Genomic DNA, 20634 nt, shown 5'->3' on the forward strand with positions numbered 1-20634 from the left:
CAGTGGCGCGGTCTCGGCTCACAGCAAGCTCCGCCTCCTGGATTCACGCCATTCTCCTGCCTCAGCCTCCTGAGCTGGGACTACAGGCGCCCGCCACCACGCCTGGCTAATCTTTTTTTTTTTTTTGTATTTTTAGTAGAGACGGGGTTTCACCGTGTTAGCCAGGATGATCTCAATCTCCTGACCTCGTGATCCGCCCGCCTCAGCCTCCCAAAGTGCTGGGATTACAGGCGTGAAGTCACCGCACCCGGGCTAGAAAACAAATCTTTGTTTCTAAAGCTCTAGGGGCAAAGATATGATAACGTCTTTATTAATACTTATTTCTAAGACAAAAATAATATTTTAGATTTTTATCTTTATAAAAATGGATAGACTGCCACAATCATTTTGAAATTATTTCTTAAAGCATGAAAGCAGGTATAGCTCAGGAATCACTGGTTTCTTAAATTTGTGACCAAATAGCTCTGTGGACTGGAAAAAATGGCTTTGTAAGTTATAAAGACAGAAGGCTGGTTTTCATAGAAAAAAATCCATATTTTGCAACTGTTCTGGAGCATTTTTATATGGGCCAGATCATATTAAGACAAAGTGTAGATCATAATATAGCAGTAATTTCTCCTTTCCTCTTCTGCAGTATTCCACCCCAAACTTGGAACTTTGTTTAATAATGTGATTATTAAAGTGGTATCCGGTGATCAAGACGCAGCTGAGGAATTGAATTCGAATCTTAATTTGATAATAACTATGCTTTATGTGAGGAATTGAATTTAAATCTTAATTTGAAAATAACTAGGTTTTATTTCTCAGAGTTCAAAAGATTCAAAAGGCTCATTTTGATGTAGCGTGAACACTTGGTTCTTTGGAAATTCACATGGTGTAGTTTGGGGGCTAGTGTTGCTTCTTTTGGTCTGCATTTTATATACTTACTTGCTTAACACCCTTACATAACACTTACTACATCCCAGACACAGTCTTTATGGTTTTGTGCTCTGTGTTTTCTCATCGTTAAAATGGAGATAATAATACCTATATCATAAGGCTTTAATAATAATACTGTGAAATTATGTAACCTTCCTAAGGCTGTAAGAGCTAGAAAGTGGTGAAGCCAGAATTTCACTCTTAGCCCTGTCCTAGGCTTCCTCTCCAGCATACCTGGTTCTACCACCTCAGATTCCTTCCTTAAACTGTGAACTTACCCAGTGATGCCAGGATACCAGAAGGACTGACGGAGCTGAGATGTGGCCTAAACATCCTGTTCAAACCCTTTTTACTAGACAACAGATTAGATAGTACTTATTTTCAATGAGTTAACCAGCTGGATTTTGTAAATCTGGAAAACAGTTGAATAAATATTTATTTAAATCTTAAGTTCTCTTTATGAATAAAATTCTTAATGAGTTAGGGAGTCAAGAATATTTTAGAGTGGAAAAGAGAGATGAGAAGGAAGTAAATGAAGAAAATTTTAAAAAATCATTATGAGCAATATGAAAGCTTTCCCTTTTCCTCTTGATTTGACAGCAGAATCTAAGATTTAAAGAAAAAGAGTGTACCCAGGTTTAGAGTGATTTGTATGAATTTTAAGCCAGTTTGTGTTTTTCCAAATAAACATCCCAGGTTGGGGTAACCAGTGATTGCATCTTAATTTTGGACACTGACCAATATTTACAGTCAAGAAACAAACCAAAGACAAAACAATATGTGCCATTATTGTAAATCATTGTAGCACATCATTCCTTCTTACCAATACCTTCCCAAATCACTGGTTTTCTCTCCTGGGAATGGGTCCGAGTCCTTCTGTCAAATGCCCAGTTTAACTCAAATCAACATCTAGTGTGTAGATGCCATGGGGCAGTTTCTGTCCAACACCCTAAGATAGCACCCTCTGGGAGTTTTACCAGAAGATGTCAATGGCCTTCTACCACAACACGGTGTTTCTTTAACTTACCCCCAAGTCGACAGATTTCAATTATATGGACTGACATCTACACCTACTAGGTAGTGTGGGTTTCACTTTGCCTTGCAGTGGTTGCAGTTCATTTGACATGCTCATTTGACAACAAACTGCCCTTTCCAGTGGTTGTCCTACTAAAGCACCAAGTAAAACGGGAAGGTTGGCAGGCTTCCTGTGAGGCAAATGCGTTTTCATATTGTTTTCTCTTTGTGGGGTATTTCAGAGAACTTACACTTCCTGACAAGTATCTAAATAAGCACTGTACAAAACAAAGATGTGAATCATTTTAAATATTATATTTTATTTACCCAATATATATAAAATATTATTATTTCAAGATGTAATCATAAAAATTATTGAGGATTTTAAAATATTTTTAATACTAAATCTTTGAAATCTTATGTGCTTTTTTTTACACTTAAAGCACATCTCGATTTGAACTAGCCATATTTCAAGTACTCAGAGGTTATATGCGGCTAGTGGCCTCTGTCTTGAACAGCGTAGGTCTAAATCTTCTCCTTTTACCCAGACTTCTTGTCCTTTCCTAAATCTTCCAGCCTCTGAAGCCGCCACTGTTAGCATGGGAGCTCCACTTAAAGTCGCATTTCTGATTTCTCCAACTAGTGGTCAAGCAATCATTAATTGACTAATGCAGTCACAAAAATACTCCTCATAAGACATCTATAATTTTTAGATGAAAAATAGTATTTTCAGTATATCAGATGTAACGTTCTTTTTTTGGCTGATCTAGAAAACGTATTTAAAGAAAAGGAGAAAGAGTAGAAAAACTCATAATCCTACCACCCCAGAAATAGCTACTGGATTTTAGTGTACATTCTTACAGATTTTTCTCGTATGTATGTTTTTTCCCCAGAAGTGGAATTATATGGTATACATTGTTTTATTATCTTCTTCCCCTTAACAACATCCCAGAAACTTTTTCTCTTATAATGATTATCTTCTACAACTTCGATTTTAATGATCTACCATATGAGTGTGTCTCAATTCATTTAACCAATCTCCCGTTGCCCACAGGGTACTAGACCTTGAGAACCTGTACCTAGAAGAGGAATGGATATCACCTGAACGTACCTGAAGAACAGCCCACAACGTGATATTCAGTTGCCTCCTGCTGGGAAGGGCATGAATGTATTTGTGATTAATTACATTAAATGGGGACACCTTCAGAATTAGCAATTTCTGCTAATGTAGCAGCGGGTAACAGCATGTACTGAGCGACCACGGTGTACACTGGATGCATTAAACCCCTCCTGAAATGTCTGCCCATCTCTTGATGTGTGAACTCCAGAGTGAGAGCATCGTTGTGATGAATCTGCTTAGCTTAAGGGACCTACCATGAACAAAGTCATGCCTCCTTCCCCAAGGAAGCTCTCATCCAGTGATTATCAATAGGGGACTATAATTACTTGCCCTTCTTCTTCCAGTTTGGGACATTTCTTCAGAGTGATCCCAGTTCTAGAGCTCTTTGGGCACTGGATTGCAGCTCCTCTTTTCCCTCTGCTTCATCCTGCTTTCTTCTCTTCACTCCCCCACATATGTATTCCCAAGAGCATGCTCCTGCAATAACATTCTGACATGCACACCTCCAACTCAGCGTCTGCTTCCCAGGGAATCCAACCTGTGACAGGCACTAAAGTAAACTTTACTTTACTGGTCTGACCAGAGTTTAAGGGCATGATATGTCTTACAGAGACAGTGCAAGTTAAATAATACTTAGTTCTAAGTTCAATAGTTTTACAGATTTCTCCATAATACTGGTGTTGCTAGTAATGAAACATTTTCTTTCTAATTTAAATCAAATCTGGCCTGGAGGTCTCACCTGAAGAAGTCAATAAGAAGTGTTCTGTATTTGTTACTCTCTAAGCGCTTTCCCTACCATTTGGACTGTACCAAGATCCCAGGCCTGTGATCTGAGAAGGAATGGGTGGGGAGGTGGATAGGCATTGCCCGGCCTCAGTGGTCTCATAGGTGGGCATTTCTTGTGGTAACTTTCATGCTGTGCCAGCCTGTGACCCTCACTACTGCTCTCGGTACTGACACACTTGATCCACAGCCTCTCCATGAAGCCACACGTCTCCTCTTTATTACGGAGTAGGAAAATGAGTACAACCTATTTCCTCTCTGGAAATTCCAGCCTTATTCAGTACTTTCCTTATTTATGATGAGGGGATTTTATTTCTTAAGCAACAGCTGTTGGCCATCAGCCAGTGTGGAGCAACCTCAGGAAGGTGACAGCCCCAGCTGAGCTGGCTACTTTTCTATTTCCTCAGGGAAGGAAATAATGAGAATACTCTCTAGCTCGGAAGCAGAGGTAGAGAAGTGCCCTCTGGTTCCTGTGCTGGGAATAGATGGTTCCATTTTTATGAGGGCTCCTATCTTTTTCCCTGGTTCAGGTCCTGAAGTTGTCTCTGTCCACCCTATAGTAAGTTGGGTGGGAAAGCCATTGTTGAAAGATGCGTCAGAGAAGATGTGATTGAGCTGTTGTTATGAGTTGAATTGTGTCTCCCCAAAAGACATGTTGAAGACATAATCCTCAGTGCCACAAGATGTGATATTATTTGGAAACAGGGTCTTTGCAGAGGTTATTAGTTAAGATGAGGTTATACTGAAGTAGGGTGGGCCTTTAATCCAATATAACTCATGTCCTTAAAAGAAGAGATTCAGAGATACAGATACAGGAGGGGAGAACATCATGTGACGACGGAGGCAGAATTTTTGACTCTTGAAATCCCCCACTGGTTGAGCTGCCCCAGTCCTTACCCACTGAAAACCCACAAGTCTACTAGGGGAGACAAAACTGTAAACCGAAAATTCCAAAGACATCATAGCCCAGCCTAGCCTACCTTAAACATGCTCAGAACATTTACATTAGCCTGCAGTTGGGCAAAGTCATCTAACACAAAGCCTATTTTGTAAGAAAGTGTTGAATATTTCATGTAATTTATTGAATATTATACTGAAAGTGAAAAACAGAACGGTCATATGGGTACTTGAATTATGGTTTCCATTGGATGCATATTACTTCTGTACCATCATAAAATCAAAGGATCATTGAGCAGAACCATCATAAATCAGGAACTGTCTGTATAGAAAAAAATATCTTTACTACTTCACAGAAAAAAAATCTTTATTATTTCGGGGGAGAATATTACTTTTTAACCAAAATTACAAAGGAAAAGATGGAGACATCTGATTACATTAAAATTAAAAACGTTTATTTCTCCAAAGACTTCATAAAAATACAAAAAGCGGCCGGGCGCGGTGGCTCAAGCCTGTCATCCCAGCACTTTGGGAGGCCGAGACGGGCGGATCACAAGGTCAGGAGATGGAGACCATCCTGGCTAACACGGTGAAACTCCGTTTCTACTAAAAATACAAAAACTAGCCGGGCGAGGTGGCGGGCGCCTGTAGTCCCAGCTACTCGGGAGGCTGAGGCAGGAGAATGGCGTAAACCTGGGAGACGGAGCTTGCAGTGAGCTGAGATCCGGCCACTGCACTCCAGTCCGGGCGACAGAGCAAGACTCCGCCTCAAAAAAAAAAAAAAAAAAAAAAAAAAATACAAAAAGCAAGACACAGACAGTCATATGGCCCACCCTAATGATTTCATTTAATCGCAATTACCTCTTTAAAGACCTGATCTCCAAATATGGTCACATCCTGAGGTACTTGGGTCAGGTCTTCAACATATGAATAGGTGGGGGCACAGTTCAACCCAAACACTCACCATAGTAGTGATATTTAATAAAAATCTGGGCTGGGCACAGTGGCTCACACCTCTAATCCCAGCACTTTGGGAGGCTGAGGTGGGTGGATTTCTTGAGCTCAGGAGTACGAGACCAGCCTGGGCAACATGGTGAAACCCTGACTCTACAAAAAATACAAAAATTAGCCAGGCTTGGTGGCGCGTATCTGTGGTCCCAGCTACTCAGATGGACGGTTTAAACAATAAACATCTATTTCTCACAGTTATGGGGACAGAAAGTTCAAGATCAAGGCATTGGCAGATTCAGTGTCTGGTGAGGGCTCCCCTCTAGCTGTGTCCTCACATGGTGGAAAGGTGAGGGCTCTCTGAGGATTCTTTTACAAAGGCTCTAATCCCATTCACCAGGGCTCTACCCACATAACCTAATCACCTCACCCATCTCTTAATACTATCACATTGTGGGTTAGGATTTCAGCATATGAATCTGGTGGGGGAGTCATAAACCTTCAATCCATAACTCTCTGATAATAATAGTATAGTTGAGGATGTGAAGTCATAGGAAATCTTATATATTGATGACGAGGAAACTGATTTTGCATTAAAATTGAAGATGCAAATATCCTATTACCAGCTATTATGTTCCTAGAGATGTACTCTAGAGAACTTTTGCATAGGTGATTAAGAAGACAGGTACACAGATAATCATACCAGCACTGGAAGAATCAGAAACAAAATATCCGTCAGCAAGAAAACAGAGTACGTTAAATGATGGAATATAGCAAGAAAACAGTACGATAAATGATGTAAGTCAGTGAAAGCTAATGAACTAGCGCTATACATGGAACATAAGTGAATCTCACAAACAGAATGCAGACTGTTGCTACAGTCTTCTAGATAATGATTTCCCATGACTGTATTTTGTTCTGTATAGGGACATGGCCATTCTCAGACTGCTAGACATTCAGACTGGTTCTTCCATGGCCTTCCAAGGCTAGTGGACTATGAGGCTCCTTTAGGACTTGTCAACATCCCAAGCCTTCCCACTAGAGCCTCTTTAGCTGCCTTTACAACTTACCCTTCCCACCCTCGGGATATAGGTGTTGACAGGTGTCAGTTTGTGACCTCATTCAAGGTTCTTCATTCAGTTAATTGCATGTCTTTTCCATTTTCATCATATCAGTTTCCAGCAGCTGATAAATTCCCTGGGTCCTTGTTATGTAAACAACCCCAATCCTTTTTTTGGAAGCATGTATAACATGAGTAAAGAGAATGACTATACTTCCTGGGGGGACAAGGATTCTGTCTACAAATGGCACAGCACTACTGTGCATAATGTGTGCTTTCCTGCTTATGACAATGTCGTGCTTTAATATATTAGGTACTGGTATAATCAATAAGGTGTACAAGTTTCAACTCAAGGCCTGGGAACAAGGTTCTCTTTCTCTATTATCTAGCTACCTAGAGAGGAGCTGGATTCAGGAGAAATGGCTTTGAGAGAGGCACTGTGTAGGGAAGGGGTTATAAGCACACAGAACCATGAGCCAGATGGGCCTGGATTTGAGTTCCAGCCCTGCTTTTACTATATGTGAGACTTACAACAAGTTTTGTTATTGTTCTTTTCCCTTTGTAAGCCTGTTTCTGCAGCTCTACCTCCTTTATAGGTTTGATTAGATAAGATAAAGTATATGAAGCAATTAACATGACTTCCACCTACTACATAGTCGGTAAACATTAATGTTATTAAAGAGATCATTTCTTTAAGACAACAATTTCAAGGTTTGGATACAAGATGATAGTGGCCTTTATGTGGTAATGAGGTAGAAAACAATGAAACAACTGGAGTGATCAAAGTTTCCACTGAGGAGCTGTTTTTTTATTTTCTCCCAATGTGATTTAAGAAGATTTAAGACTATGGAAGGAAGCCAGGCCTCCAACTGTGGTTCCAGCCTGTAGCTGTGGTTGAATAAGTGACCATCTGAAGAGTATCCCTGGGTAAGTCATTTAATTTCCCTGTATCTTACTTTCTCTTCTATAGACTATTGATTCATGGGAAGATAACAGTTTTGGAAAACCCTCTAGATAGGGACTGTGTTAATAGCCATGCTTGCATTGCTCTGTAAACATGGAAGTGCTGGGAGTGCAATCACTCAAATCCCATGTCCTGCTTTCAGCGGCTTTCACCCACCGATATGATGTCTGAGTGTTCGTTGTCACCAAGGCCATTTTCACTGAGGTTTAATTTGAAATGAGCTGCATCTACTGCAGGACACAATGCTGGTGTGCTCCGCTTTAGAGAAGACCTTTTGCCCATGAATCTGCATATCGGCCTGATGAATCACAGGGAAATGATCCTGTCAGAGACCCCTCAGGATGTTTCTGCCTGAAAATTTGGCTTTAGCAGGAATGGTTACTGCTCCCTGGCTCCAGTGGCTGCATATTGACTGATACTTGCCCCATCAAAAAAGCATACAGATGTCCCTCGGTGTGTGAGGGGGATTGGTTCCAAGGTCCCTCAAGATACCAAAATCCTTGGATGTTCAAGTTCCTTATATAAAATGGCATAGTATTTGCATATAACCTATGAATATCTTCTCATATACTTTAAGTTATCGCTAGATTACTTATAACACCTACTACAATGTAAATGCTATGTGAATAGTTATTTTATTGCTTCATTTCTTTTGTATTATTATTTTTTCCAAATATTTCCCATCCGTGGTTGGCTGAATTGGGGGATGCAGAACCTGTGGGTCAATTAAGAAGTAAAGTATTATTAGCCCAGAGAAACACTCTTCTTACCTTTAAGGATTTAAAAATAATGGGGCTTATTCCAAAGCAAGTATAGTGGAAAATACTACTTAACAGTAGACTGGGATGCTGTAAGAATTAACATTCTGGGTGTAAAGGGCAATACAAATCACACAGTGTCTGACACACAGTAGACTCAGTGAATTATATTGAATTGAGTGAATAGATGGAGGAAGGGTGGAAGAAAAGAAGAAAGGAAAGAAGGAATGAATTAGAAGAAATTAGCCAAAAAGCTAGGACTTAGGCTATGTAGGCTATGATCATAGCTTGAATGACCCTAGGCAAGCCCCTCAGTTTCTCATCTGGGCAACAGAAACAATGTCTTCCTTATTGGTTTTCTGTGAGAAATAAATCAAATTACGTAGAGAGATATGTGGTTGAAAGCACCTGACAGTCATAAGACCTGCAGCTCAGTATCAATTCAATACAATTCATCAAATATTTGCTAAGCCCTTACTATTTGCCTGGCATTGTATCCTGGGTGCTAGAATTATGTAGAGATGAATAAGACAGCCAGGCTTGTACCCTGGATAAGGCAACTGGGATGGAGGCAGTCCCAGTTCTTGATCTTAGGGCTTTTATTTTATTTTTCCTATATTCCTAATAGACTCTTGAAATCCCCCACTGGTTGAGCTGCCCCAGTCCTTACCCACTGAAAACCCACAAGTCTACTAGGGGAGACAAAACTGTAAACCGAAAATTCCAAAGTTGTGAACTGCAACAATGGTGGCCCCTAGATGTAGGAAGGAAATAAGGAGGGGCTGAGGAACTGGAGCAGGGGAGTTGGGTGAAGGCACCTGAAAGGGACGATGCATGGGCTGAATTACAGAAAATAAACAGGAGTTCCTATATAACAAAAAAGCAGAGAAAGGGCATTTCAGATCACAGGAAGCATCACATGCAAAGCCAAAGAAACAGGAAATTGCTAATTCCCGCTTCTGCCATTAACTGGCTCTTTTTAACCTTTCTGGAATTTCCTCAGGTTCCTCTGGGATTTCAGTCTTCTCATCTCAGAAAATGAAGGTTGGGGTGGAAAGAAAGAAGCTAGAGTTCGGGAAGATGTTTTCTAACTGGATACCTCCATGCTAGAGCATAAAGAAAAGGGGTAGCTTTAAAAACGGCACTAGCCAGAAGCCCCATGTTTTGTGACTATCAAGATGACAGGCAGAGCCTCCAGCCATTCAGAAGCTTTCTCCACTTGATCTTAGCCAAAAGGCCAAGAAGCGATCAGAAATTTTCTCAAAGATTAATTTACCCACTTCACCAGTACTTAGGGCGTGGACTGAGCCAGGGCCAATGCTATCAAAAAGACCACAGTCTAGCAGAGGGAGGCAGGCAGTAAATAGGTATATGAATACTTGGAAACCACATTGGTCTGTACACTGTGAGTGCATGGGGACAGGATAACAGAAGCTCCCAGGACGTGCAGGTCACGTCCAGGTGACATGCAGGGTGAGTGACGGTTTATCTCCTAGCAAAATTAACTTCCTGTTTCCTCATCCAGCCTCACCTTCTCCGAGAAGCCGAAAACATTTTCAGCCGCCAATTTTTCCTTGGCAGGACGACAGGGTGCCCTCTCTTCACCTGCAACCTTTCCCAGGCCTTGCCTGGGGCCCACGCACTCACTGCAAATGCAGGTCCCAGAGCTGACCACAAAGTGCCTGCTCCCGCGACAGCTTCGCGCAGACCTGAGCGCCCAGTGCAGAGCCCCCGGCGTCCTGGGAGAGGGTGGCGGGAAGGCGGGATGTGCAGCGCCTCTGGGTTGGTCCGCGGCAGCTGGGCGGGACTCAGCCTACTGTATAAAAGGGGAGCGCCACTCTCCCGGTCGCAGTACCGAAAGTGGCGCCCCAGCAGCGGGCTAGGGACCACAGCCACTGAGCTTGCAACCAGACCCAGAGACACTGAAGAAGAAAGGTCTGATTTCTATTTATTCCTTTATTTAGTACAAAAGAACGGAATCGGGGCTGATTTGTGGGTGCAGAAAGCAAGGCTGGAACTGGTCCAGGGTCTTAAACACGTCGGGACGTTTACAGGGTCCGGGGGAGGGAATCCAGCCGCGTCGAGGGGCTCCAGCAGCCCCAGGCGCCCAAACTCAGCAGCTTCTCTCTCCCGCAGACGCATCTCTTCCTGCCACTCCTAGCCTCAGCCTCCAAGGATGCGGCTCCTGGAGAAACTCTGCTCCTCCAACTCAGGCAGCTCCGCGCCGAAGCCCGCCTTTGCTAAAGTGCTCACGCCGAATCGCATCCCCGAATTCTGCATCCCGCCGCGGCTGCCGGCGCCCTGCGCGCTCGAGTCTCCAAGCCGGGCCGCCGCCCTGCCCCGGCGCTGCGCCGCTGAACGCGACCTGTGGCCCCGCGCGGCAGACGAGGACGCCGGCCGCACGGACTGGGACCCGCGCTCACAGGCCGCGTTGTCGCTGCCGCACCTGCCCCGTGTACGCACCGCCTACGGCTTCTGCGTGCTGCTCGAGAGCCCGCACACGTGTCGCAAGGAGTCGCTCCTGCTCGGGGACCCGTCCGCGCCCCGGCCTCGGACCCACACCTATGGCGGCGGCTGCGGCTCGGACGCCCCCCTGGGGACCCTGTGCGGCCCGCGAGCTCCGGGCCAGGCCACCCCCGCGGTCCCCGGCCGTCCCCGCTCGCCTCAGGACGCGCTCGTCCCGCGGCCCCGCGGCTGCCATCTTCTGCGCGCCCCCGACGGGCTGCTGAGCCGCGCGCTGCGGGCCAGGAGGAGTCGCCGCCTGGCGCGCGCCCGCTCCGTCTCCAGCGGGAACGAGGACGAGGAGCGCCGCGCGGGCTCCCAGTCCCCGGCCCGGGCCCCCTCCGGGAGCCCGCCTTCGTCCCGGGACCCGCTTCCTGAGCGCCTGGAGGCCGAGGGCACCCTGGCTCTGGGCCGCGCCGGCGACGCCTTGCGCCTGGCCGCTGAGTACTGTCCGGGAACCGGGCGCCTCCGTCTCCGGCTGTTCCGCGCCGAGGGCCTCTCAGGAGGCGCCCCGGGGCCTCGTGCCGCCCGCTGCCGCCTCAGCCTCGTCCTGCGGCCGCCGGACACCGCGCGTCGGCAATGCAGCACTGTGGTGGGGCGCAGCCGCAAGGCCTCCTTTGACCAGGACTTCTGCTTCGACGGCCTCTCGGAGGACGAGGTGCGCCGCCTGGCTGTTCGCGTCAAGGCCTGGGACGAGGGCGGCGGCCGGGAGCGGGGCCGCCTGCTGGGCCAGGGGGAGCTGTCTCTGGGCGCCCTCCTGCTGCTCTGAGGGCCCAGCCCTCCCCAAGGCGCTCTGCCCCAGGACTCAGGACACTGACAGCCGCGTGGTACAAAATAAATGTTATTTATTTTTCTATTTATGATATTGCTTTATTGACGTTTTAGTTCCTCACCGTCCACATTTGTCATCGTTTATTGGTAGAGAAGAAAAAGATAATGACTCCCCGTTCTGTTCACAGGACCCCCATTCCTCTTTCCAGACCATTTTTTACATTCCAAGGAAAAATGGGTTGGCTTGGGACTGGGAGAGAAAGGAAGTACACCCATCTGCATTGTTTTTCATTCCTTCCGGTTTTCTATCATTGTTTAACAGTTTTTTTTTTTTTTAATAAAGCAAGTTATTCATTCAGAGTCATGCCCAGTGTTACGATTCATATACACAGCTTTACATATTGATGCGGCATAGGTGATAGCCTAACTTGTGTGCGTGCACGTGCACGCATCAGAGTGAGACCTTGGTGGGAAGAACAGGTTTCTTTTGGAAGTTAATTTTTCAAAAATTGCTGAGGAAAAGAAATGGGAAGTGGAGGACCTTCCAATAGATGATTACGTAGGGAATAGCTATTCCTGGGGTCTTTCTCTTCCTTACCTAGGAAATCTTAGAAAATAAATCTTTCCTGCCTCTGTAAACAAGGTGACATTTTTTGTAGCATTTTCTCACCTAGCTGTATGTCTAATTACACAGTAATTAGCTTGCAGTGGGATTTCCTAGATGAGTTAAAAAGTAAATTGTCAAGTTTCTTGAACACTGGGTTCTACAGAGTATTTTTAAAATCCAACTGATTTTCATTTGTTAATTCAACAAATAAACCCGAGTCCACTGAAAACTGATTACACCCAAGAGAATTTGCCCTGGGCTACAGGAATCCACCACGTAGTGGAAAGCACAATGGAGTGGGAGACAGATACAGAGTTCAATTTTTTTCTGCCACTTGTCTGGACTAGGGCAAATAAGTTCATCTCCCTGAGCCTCATTTTCTCCATCAGTGAAAAGGGAGTAATAGCTACCTTACATGGTTTTGTGAAGATATGCCTTAATATCCAAATAACCCTTGAATACATGTGAAATATGATAGCAAACCTGAAAAGATTTGCACTGTACTGTTGAATAGTGCTCAATAATGTTCCAGAGAATGAACTCCTTCAGGTCTCCTTTCTTTCCAGTTGTTTCTCCCTGCTCTTGAAGTGGAGACTGGCAAAGGTATGGCTACCTGAGACTGAAGACTTAGAAGAGCCAGGAGAGGGAAAGTAGAACCCTTCAGTATCCCCATGGTAAATTTCTCCATAAGCAACAGTTTGCACTCATTCTCCATCAGAAATTTCTTCTACATTGTTGTTACAATAATGGGATCCCGGTAAAAATTTGATCATACTAAATAAAAATCCTGTATTTTAAATATTATTTCAAAGTGAACAAATTAGCCTTTAAAAATAATCTCATCAAACTACTTTTGAAATTGAGAAAACACCACAGAGATGACATGCCCAAAGCTATACAGCTCATGTGCATAGCTGAATTCAAACAAGAACCAAGTGTTCTGACTTCTCTAGAAGACTGACCCACCCTTGTGGGTCAGAGGAAGTGAGGCCAGTGTGTTGGAGGAAAGTATTCCAAGAAGAAGAGACTGTTCAACCTATGTATTCATAAATAACCTATGTATTCATATATTCATAAATAAATACATGTTTTTATTTAGTAAAAATAAATACATGTATTTAGTAAAAATGGAATTAGTTTCATTCTGTAGACTTCAGAGAACATAATGAAGATGACATACATAAAGACATTCCTTTTCAGAGGGCTCAATTTACAAAAATGAAACTTCATGTAAAAAATTGACTTCTTTTTTTTTTTTTTTTTTTTTTTTTTTTTTTTTTTTTTTTTTTTGAGGCGGAGTCTCGCTCTGTCGCCCGGGCTGGAGTGCAGTGACCGGATCTCAGCTCACTGCAAGCTCCGCCTCCCGGGTTCACGCCATTCTCCTGCCTCAGCCTCCCAAGTAGCTGGGACTACAGGCGCCCGCCATCTCGCCCGGCTAGTTTTTTGTATTTTTAGTAGAGACGGGGTTTCACTGTGTTAGCCAGGATGGTCTCGATCTCCTGACCTCGTGATCCGCCCGTCTCGGCCTCCAAAAATTGACTTCTTAATAGGTAAAGAATCTGGAATGAGCACTTGATGAAATACAACATTTGTTTGTGACTGATTATATTTATATAAATTTATATATTTTATATATTTACATAAATATGTAAATATATATTAATATATATAATGTCAAGATCACTGAAATCCGAGAGTGACATCAGCAAGATGGCTGACTAGAAGCGGCATGCAGTATTTCTCCTGTGCTGGGCTTATTTCAATTAACATCATTTTCACTAGGTTCATCCACATTGTTGCAAATGATAGGATTTCATTTTTTAATGGCTGAATAGCAATCTATTGTGTATAGATACTAAATTATTTTATCCATTCATTCCTTGATGGACACTTAAGTTGATTCCATACCTTAGCTAGTGTGAATAATGCACCAATTAAGATGGGAGTAAAGATATCTTTTCAACATACTGATTTCCTTTCCTTTGAATATATATCCACTAGTGAAATTGCTGGAGCCTATGGTAGTTCTATTTTCAAATTTTTGAAGAATGTTTGTCATCTTCTTCATAATGGGTGTATTAATTTACATTCCCACCAACAGTGTATAAGAGTTCTGCCTTCTCTACATTGTTGCTAGCATTTGTTTTTTGTTTTTGTCTTTTTGATAATAGCCACATTAGCTGAGGTGAGGTGGTACTTTATTGTGATTTCAATTTTCACTTTCCTGATGATTAGTGATGCTGAGCACTTTTTCATCTACCTGTTGGCTATTTGTACGTCTTCTTTTGCCCATTTTAAAATCAGATTGTTTGGATTTTTAAATTTGTTTGCTATTGAGTTGTCTGAATTTATCATATATTCTGGATATTAACCCCTTGCCTGATGCATAGCTTTCAAAATTTTCCCCAGTTCTATAGTTTGTCTCTTCATTCTGTTGATTGTTTCCTTTGCTGTGCAGAAGCTTTTTAGTATCATGTAATTTCATTTGTCTATTTTTTCTTTTGTTGCCAATGCTTTTGAGGTCATATCTAAATAATTCTTGTCCAGACCAATGTCATGAAGTATTTCCCTTATGTTTTCTTGTAGCAGTTTCACAGTTTGGGATCTTACATTTAAGTTTGTAATCCATTTTGAGTTTAATTTTTGTATGTGGTGAAAGATAGGGGTCTAGTTTCATTCTTCTACATGTTCATATCCAGTTTTCCTACCACCATTTATTAAAAGGACTGTCCTTTCCCAATGTGTCTTCTTGGCACCTTCATTAAAAATCAGTCGTAAATGTTTAGATCTATTTCTTGATTGTCTATTCTGCTCCACTGGTCTATGTGTTGGTTTTTATGCCAATACCATGCTGTTTTGGTTATTACAACTTTGTAATATATTTTGAAGTGGTGTAGGGTGATGCCTTCAGCTTTATCCTTTTGCCTCAAAATTGCTGTGGCTATTCAGGGTCTTCTGTGATTCTACACAAATATAAGGATTTTTTTTTTTCTATTTCTGTGGGGAATGTCATTGGTATCTTGATAGGTATTGCATTCAATCTGTAGATTGCTTTGGACAGTGTGGGCATTTTAACAATATTAATTTTTCCAGTCCATGCACACAGGATATGTTTTCATTTCTTTGTGTCCTTTTCAATTTCTTTCACCAATGTTTTATAGTTTTCATTGTGGAGATCTTTTACCTCCTTGGTTGAACTTTTTCTGCGGTTTTCTTTTTTTTTTTTTTTTTTTGAGACGGAGTCTGGCTCTGTCGCCCAGGCTGGAGTGCGGTGGCAGGATCTCAGCTCACTGCAAGCTCCGCCTCCCAGGTTTACGCCATTCTCCTGCCTCCGCCTCCCAAGTAGCTGGGACTACAGGCGCCCGCATCGTCGCCCGGCTAGTTTTTTGTATTCTTTAGTAGAGACGGGGTTTCACCGTATTAGCCAGGATGGTCTTGATCTCCTGACCTTGTGATCCGCTCGTCTCGGCCTCCCAAAGTGCTGGGATTACAGGCTTGAGCCACCGCGCCCGGCCTTTTCTGAGGTTTTCAAGCATCATATGTTCTCACTGATAAGTGGGAGCTAAGCTATGAGGACGCAAAGGCATAAAAATTATACAATGGACTTTGGGGTACTTGGAGCTCGGTGAGGAATAAAAGACTACACATTGGGTACAGTGTATACTGCTCAGATGATGGTTGCACCAAAATCTCAGAAATCACCACTAAGTAACTTGTTCATGTAAGGAAACACACCTGTTCCCCAGAAACCTATTGAAATAAAAAAAAATTATTCGGAGTTAAAAAATTTTATTTTTTGTAGCTATCATAAAAGGGATTGTTTACTTGTTTTTTGATTTGTGTATGTTGAACTATCCTTGTATCTCTGGGATGAATCCCACTTTATCATGGTGAAGGATCTTTTCACTATGCTATTGAATTCAGTTTGCTAGTAATTTGTTGCGGATTTTTGTATTTGTGTTCTTCAGGGATATTGGCCTATAGTTTTCTTTTTTGTTGTGTTTTTTTCTAATTTTGGTGTCAGGGTAATTCTGGCCTCAAAGAACGAGTTTGGAAGAATTTCCCCCCCCCTTCCATTTTTTGAGAATAGCTTGAGAAGAATTGGTTAGTTCTTCTTTAAATGTTTGGTAAAATTCTGCAGTGAAACCATTAGGTCCTAGGCTTTTTTTGATGGGAGACATTTTATTACTGATTCAATCTTATTACTCATTATTGGTATGATTGGGTTTTCTATTTCTTCATGATTCAGTCTTAGTAGGTTGCATGTGTCCAGGAGTTAATTAATTTCTTCTAGGTTTTCCAATTCATTAACATATAAGTCGTTCATAATAGTCTCTTATGATTCTTTGTGTTTCTGTGGTATGCATTATAATGTCTTCTTTTTTATCTCTGATTTTATTTATTTGAGTCATGTATTTTTTTTTATTTTTCATAGTGTGTTAGTACTTTTTTTTTTTTTTGCTATAACAGAAAACCACATGCTGGGTAATTTATTTTTTATTTTTATTTTTTATTATACTTTAAGTTCTAGGGTACATGTGCATGACGTTTATATCATGTATAACTCCCCAATGCAATCCCTCCCTCCTCCCCCCTCCCCATGATAGGCCCCAGTGTGTGATGTTCCCCTTCCCGAGTCCAAGTGATCTCATTGTTCAGTTCCCACCTATGAGTGAGAACATGCGGTGTTTGGTTTTCTCTTCTTGTGATAGTTTGCTAAGAATGATGGTTTCCAGCTGCATCCATGTCCCTACAAAGGACGCAAACTCATCCTTTTTGATGGCTGCATAGTATTCCATGGTGTATATGTGCCACATTTTCTTAATCCAGTCTGTCACAGATGGACATTTGGGTTGATTCCAAGTCTTTGCTATTGTGAATAGTGCCGCAATAAACATACGTGTGCATGTGTCTTTGTAGTAGAGTAATTTATAATCCTTTGGTATATACCCAGTAGTGGGATGGCTGGGTCATATGGTACATCTAGTTCTAGATCCTTGAGGAATCGCCATACTGTTTTCCATAATGGTTGAACTAGTTTACAATCCCACCAACAGTGTAAAAGTGTTCCTATTTCTCCACATCCTCTCCAACACCTGTTGTTTCCTGACTTCTTAATGATTGCCATTCTAACTGGTGTGAGATGGTATCTCATTGTGGTTTTGATTTGCATTTCTCTGATGGCGAGTGATGATGAGCATTTTTTCATGTGTCTGTTGGCTGTATGGATGTCTTCTTTTGAGAAATGTCTGTTCATATCCTTTGCCCACTTTTTGATGGGGTTGTTTTTTTTTTCTTGTATATTTGTTTGAGTTCTTTGTAGATTCTGGATATTAGCCCTTTGTCAGATGAGTAGGTTGCAAAAATTTTTTCCCATTCTGTAGGTTGCCTGTTCACTCTGATGGTAGTTTCTTTAGCTGTGCAAAAGCTCTTTAGTTTAATTAGATCCCATGTGTCAATTTTGCTTTTGCTGCCGTTGCTTTTGGTGTTTTAGACATGAAGTCCTTGCCCATGCCTATGTCCTGAATGGTACTACCTAGATTTTCTTCTAGGGTTTTTATGGTATTAGGTCTAACATTTAAGTCTCTAATCCATCTTGAATTAATTTTCGTATAAGGGGTAAGGAAAGGATCCAGTTTCAGCTTTCTACTTATGGCTAGCCAATTTTCCCAGCACCATTTATTAAATAGGGAATCCTTTCCCCATTTCTTGTTTCTCTCAGGTTGTCAAAGATCAGATGGCTGTAGATGTGTGGTATTATTTCTGAGGACTCTGTTCTGTTCCATTGGTCTATATCTCTGTTGTGGTACCAGTACCATGCTGTTTTGGTTACTGTAGCCTTGTAGTATAGTTTGAAGTCAGGTAGCGTGACGCCTCCAGCTTTGTCCTTTTGACTTAGGATTGTCTTGGCAATGCGGGCTCTTTTTTGGTTCCATATGAACTTTAAAGCAGTTTTTTCCAATTCTGTGAAGAAAGTCATTGGTAGCTGATGGGGATGGCATTGAATCTATAAATCACCTTGGGCAGTATGGCCATTTTCACGATATTGATTCTTCCTATCCATGAGCATGGTATGTTCTTCCATTTGTTTGTGTCCTCTTTGATTTCACTGAGCAGTGTTTGTAGTTCTCCTTGAAGAGGTCCTTTACATCCCTTGTAAGCTGGATTCCTAGGTATTTTATTCTCTTTGAAGCAATTGTGAATGGAAGTTCATTCCTGATTTGGCTCTCTGCTTGTCTGTTACTGGTGTATAAGAATGCTTGTGATTTTTGCACATTAATTTTGTATCCTGAGACTTTGCTGAAGTTGCTTATCAGCTTAAGGAGATTTTGGGCTGAGACAATGGGGTTTTCTAAATATACAATCATGTCATCTGCAAACAGGGACAATTTGACTTCTTCTTTTCCTAACTGGATACCCTTGATTTCTTTCTCTTGCCTGATTGCCCTAGCCAGAACTTCCAACACTATGTTGAATAGGAGTGGTGAGAGAGGGCATCCCTGTCTTGTGCCAGTTTTCAAAGGGAATTTTTCCAGTTTTTGCCCATTCAGTATGATATTAGCTGTGGGTTTGTCATAAATAGCTCTTATTATTTTGAGGTACGTTCCATCAATACCAAATTTATTGAGCGTTTTTAGCATAAAGGGCTGTTGAATTTTGTCAAAAGCCTTTTCTGCATCGATTGAGATAATTATGTGGTTCTTGTCTTTGGTTCTGTTTATATGCTGGATTACGTTTATTGATTTGCGAATGTTGAACCAGCCTTGCATCCCAGGGATGAAGCCCACTTGATCATGGTGGATAAGCTTTTTGATGTGCTGCTGAATCCGGTTTGCCAGTATTTTATTGAGGATTTTTGCATCGATGTTCATCAGGGATTTGTCTAAAATTCTCTTTTTTTGTTGTGTCTCTGCCAGGCTTTGGTATCAGGATGATGTTGGCCTCATAAAAAGAGTTAGGGAGGATTCCCTCTTTTTCTATTGATTGAAATAGTTTCAGAAGGAATGGTACCAGCTCCTCCTTGTACCTCTGGTAGAATTCAGCTGTGAATCCATCTGGTCCTGGACTTTTTTGGTGGGTAGGCTATTAATTGTTGCCTCAATTTCAGAGCCTGCTATTGGTCTATTCAGGGATTCAACTTCTTCCTGGTTTAGTCTTGGGAGAGTGTAAGTGTCCAGAAATTATCCATTTCTTCTAGATTTTCTAGTTGATTTGCGTAGAGGCATTTATAGTATTCTCTGATGGTTGTTTGTATTTCTGTGGGGTCGGTGGTGATATCCCCTTTATCATTTTTTATTGCGTCTATTTGATTCCTCTCTCTTTTCTTCTTTATTAGTCTAGCTAGCGGTCTGTCAATTTTGTTTATCTTTTCAAAAAACCAACTCCTGGATTCATTGATTTTTTGGAGGGTTTTTTGTGTCTCTATCTCCTTCAGTCTGCTCTGATCTTAGTTATTTCTTGCCTTCTGCTAGCTTTTGAATGTGTTTGCTCTTGCCTCTCTAGTTCTTTTAATTGTGATGTTAGAGTGTCAATTTTAGATCTCTCCTGCTTTCTCTTGTGGGCATTTAGTGCTATAAATTTCCCTCTACACACTGCTTTAAATGTGTCCCAGAGATTCTGGTATGTTGTATCTTTGTTCTCATTGGTTCAAAGAACATCTTTATTTCTGCTTTCATTTCGTTATGTACCCAGTAGTCATTCAGGAGCAGGTTGTTCAGTTTCCATGTAGTTGAGCGGTTTTGATTGAGTTTCTTAGTCCTGAGTTCTAGTTTGATTGCACTGTGGTCTGAGAGACAGTTTGTTATAATTTCTGTTCTTGTACATTTGCTGAGGAGTGCTTTACTTCCAATTATGGGTCAATTTTGGAATAAGTGCGATGTGGTGCTGAGAAGAATGTATATTCTGTTGATTTGGGGTGGAGAGTTCTATAGATGTCTATTAGGTCCGCTTGGTGCAGAGATGAGTTCAATTCCTGGATATCCTTGTTAACTTTCTGTCTCGTTGATCTGTCTAATGTTGACAGTGGAGTGTTGAAGTCTCCCATTATTATTGTATGGGAGTCTAAGTCTCTTTGTAGGTCTCTAAGGACTTGCTTTATGAATCTGGGTGCTCCTGTATTGGGTGCATATATATTTAGGAGAGTTAGCTCTTCCTGTTGAATTGATCCCTTTACCATTATGTAATGGCCTTCTTTGTCTCTTTTGATCTTTGATGGTTTAAAGTCTGTTTTATCAGAGACTAGGATTGCAACCCCTGCTTTTTTTTGTTCTCCATTTGCTTGGTAGATCTTCC

General features: G+C 42.0%; 1 protein-coding gene across 1 annotated transcript; it reads left to right on the forward strand.

Annotated features, from left to right (window-relative positions):
- The first annotated feature begins 10307 nt into the window (after window positions 1-10307).
- C2CD4B (C2 calcium dependent domain containing 4B) lies at window positions 10308-12095 on the forward strand. The gene is made up of 2 exons (XM_033189882.1): window positions 10308-10397; window positions 10599-12095. Exon 2 carries the CDS (start codon window positions 10639-10641, stop codon window positions 11731-11733), a length of 1095 nt encoding a protein of 364 aa, XP_033045773.1. The 5' UTR covers window positions 10308-10397; window positions 10599-10638; the 3' UTR covers window positions 11734-12095.
- The last annotated feature ends 8539 nt before the right edge of the window (window positions 12096-20634 follow it).

Source organism: Trachypithecus francoisi, unplaced genomic scaffold (assembly GCF_009764315.1).
Source record: "Trachypithecus francoisi isolate TF-2019V2 unplaced genomic scaffold, Tfra_2.0 Lachesis_group3, whole genome shotgun sequence".
NCBI classification, from domain to species: domain Eukaryota; kingdom Metazoa; phylum Chordata; class Mammalia; order Primates; family Cercopithecidae; genus Trachypithecus; species Trachypithecus francoisi.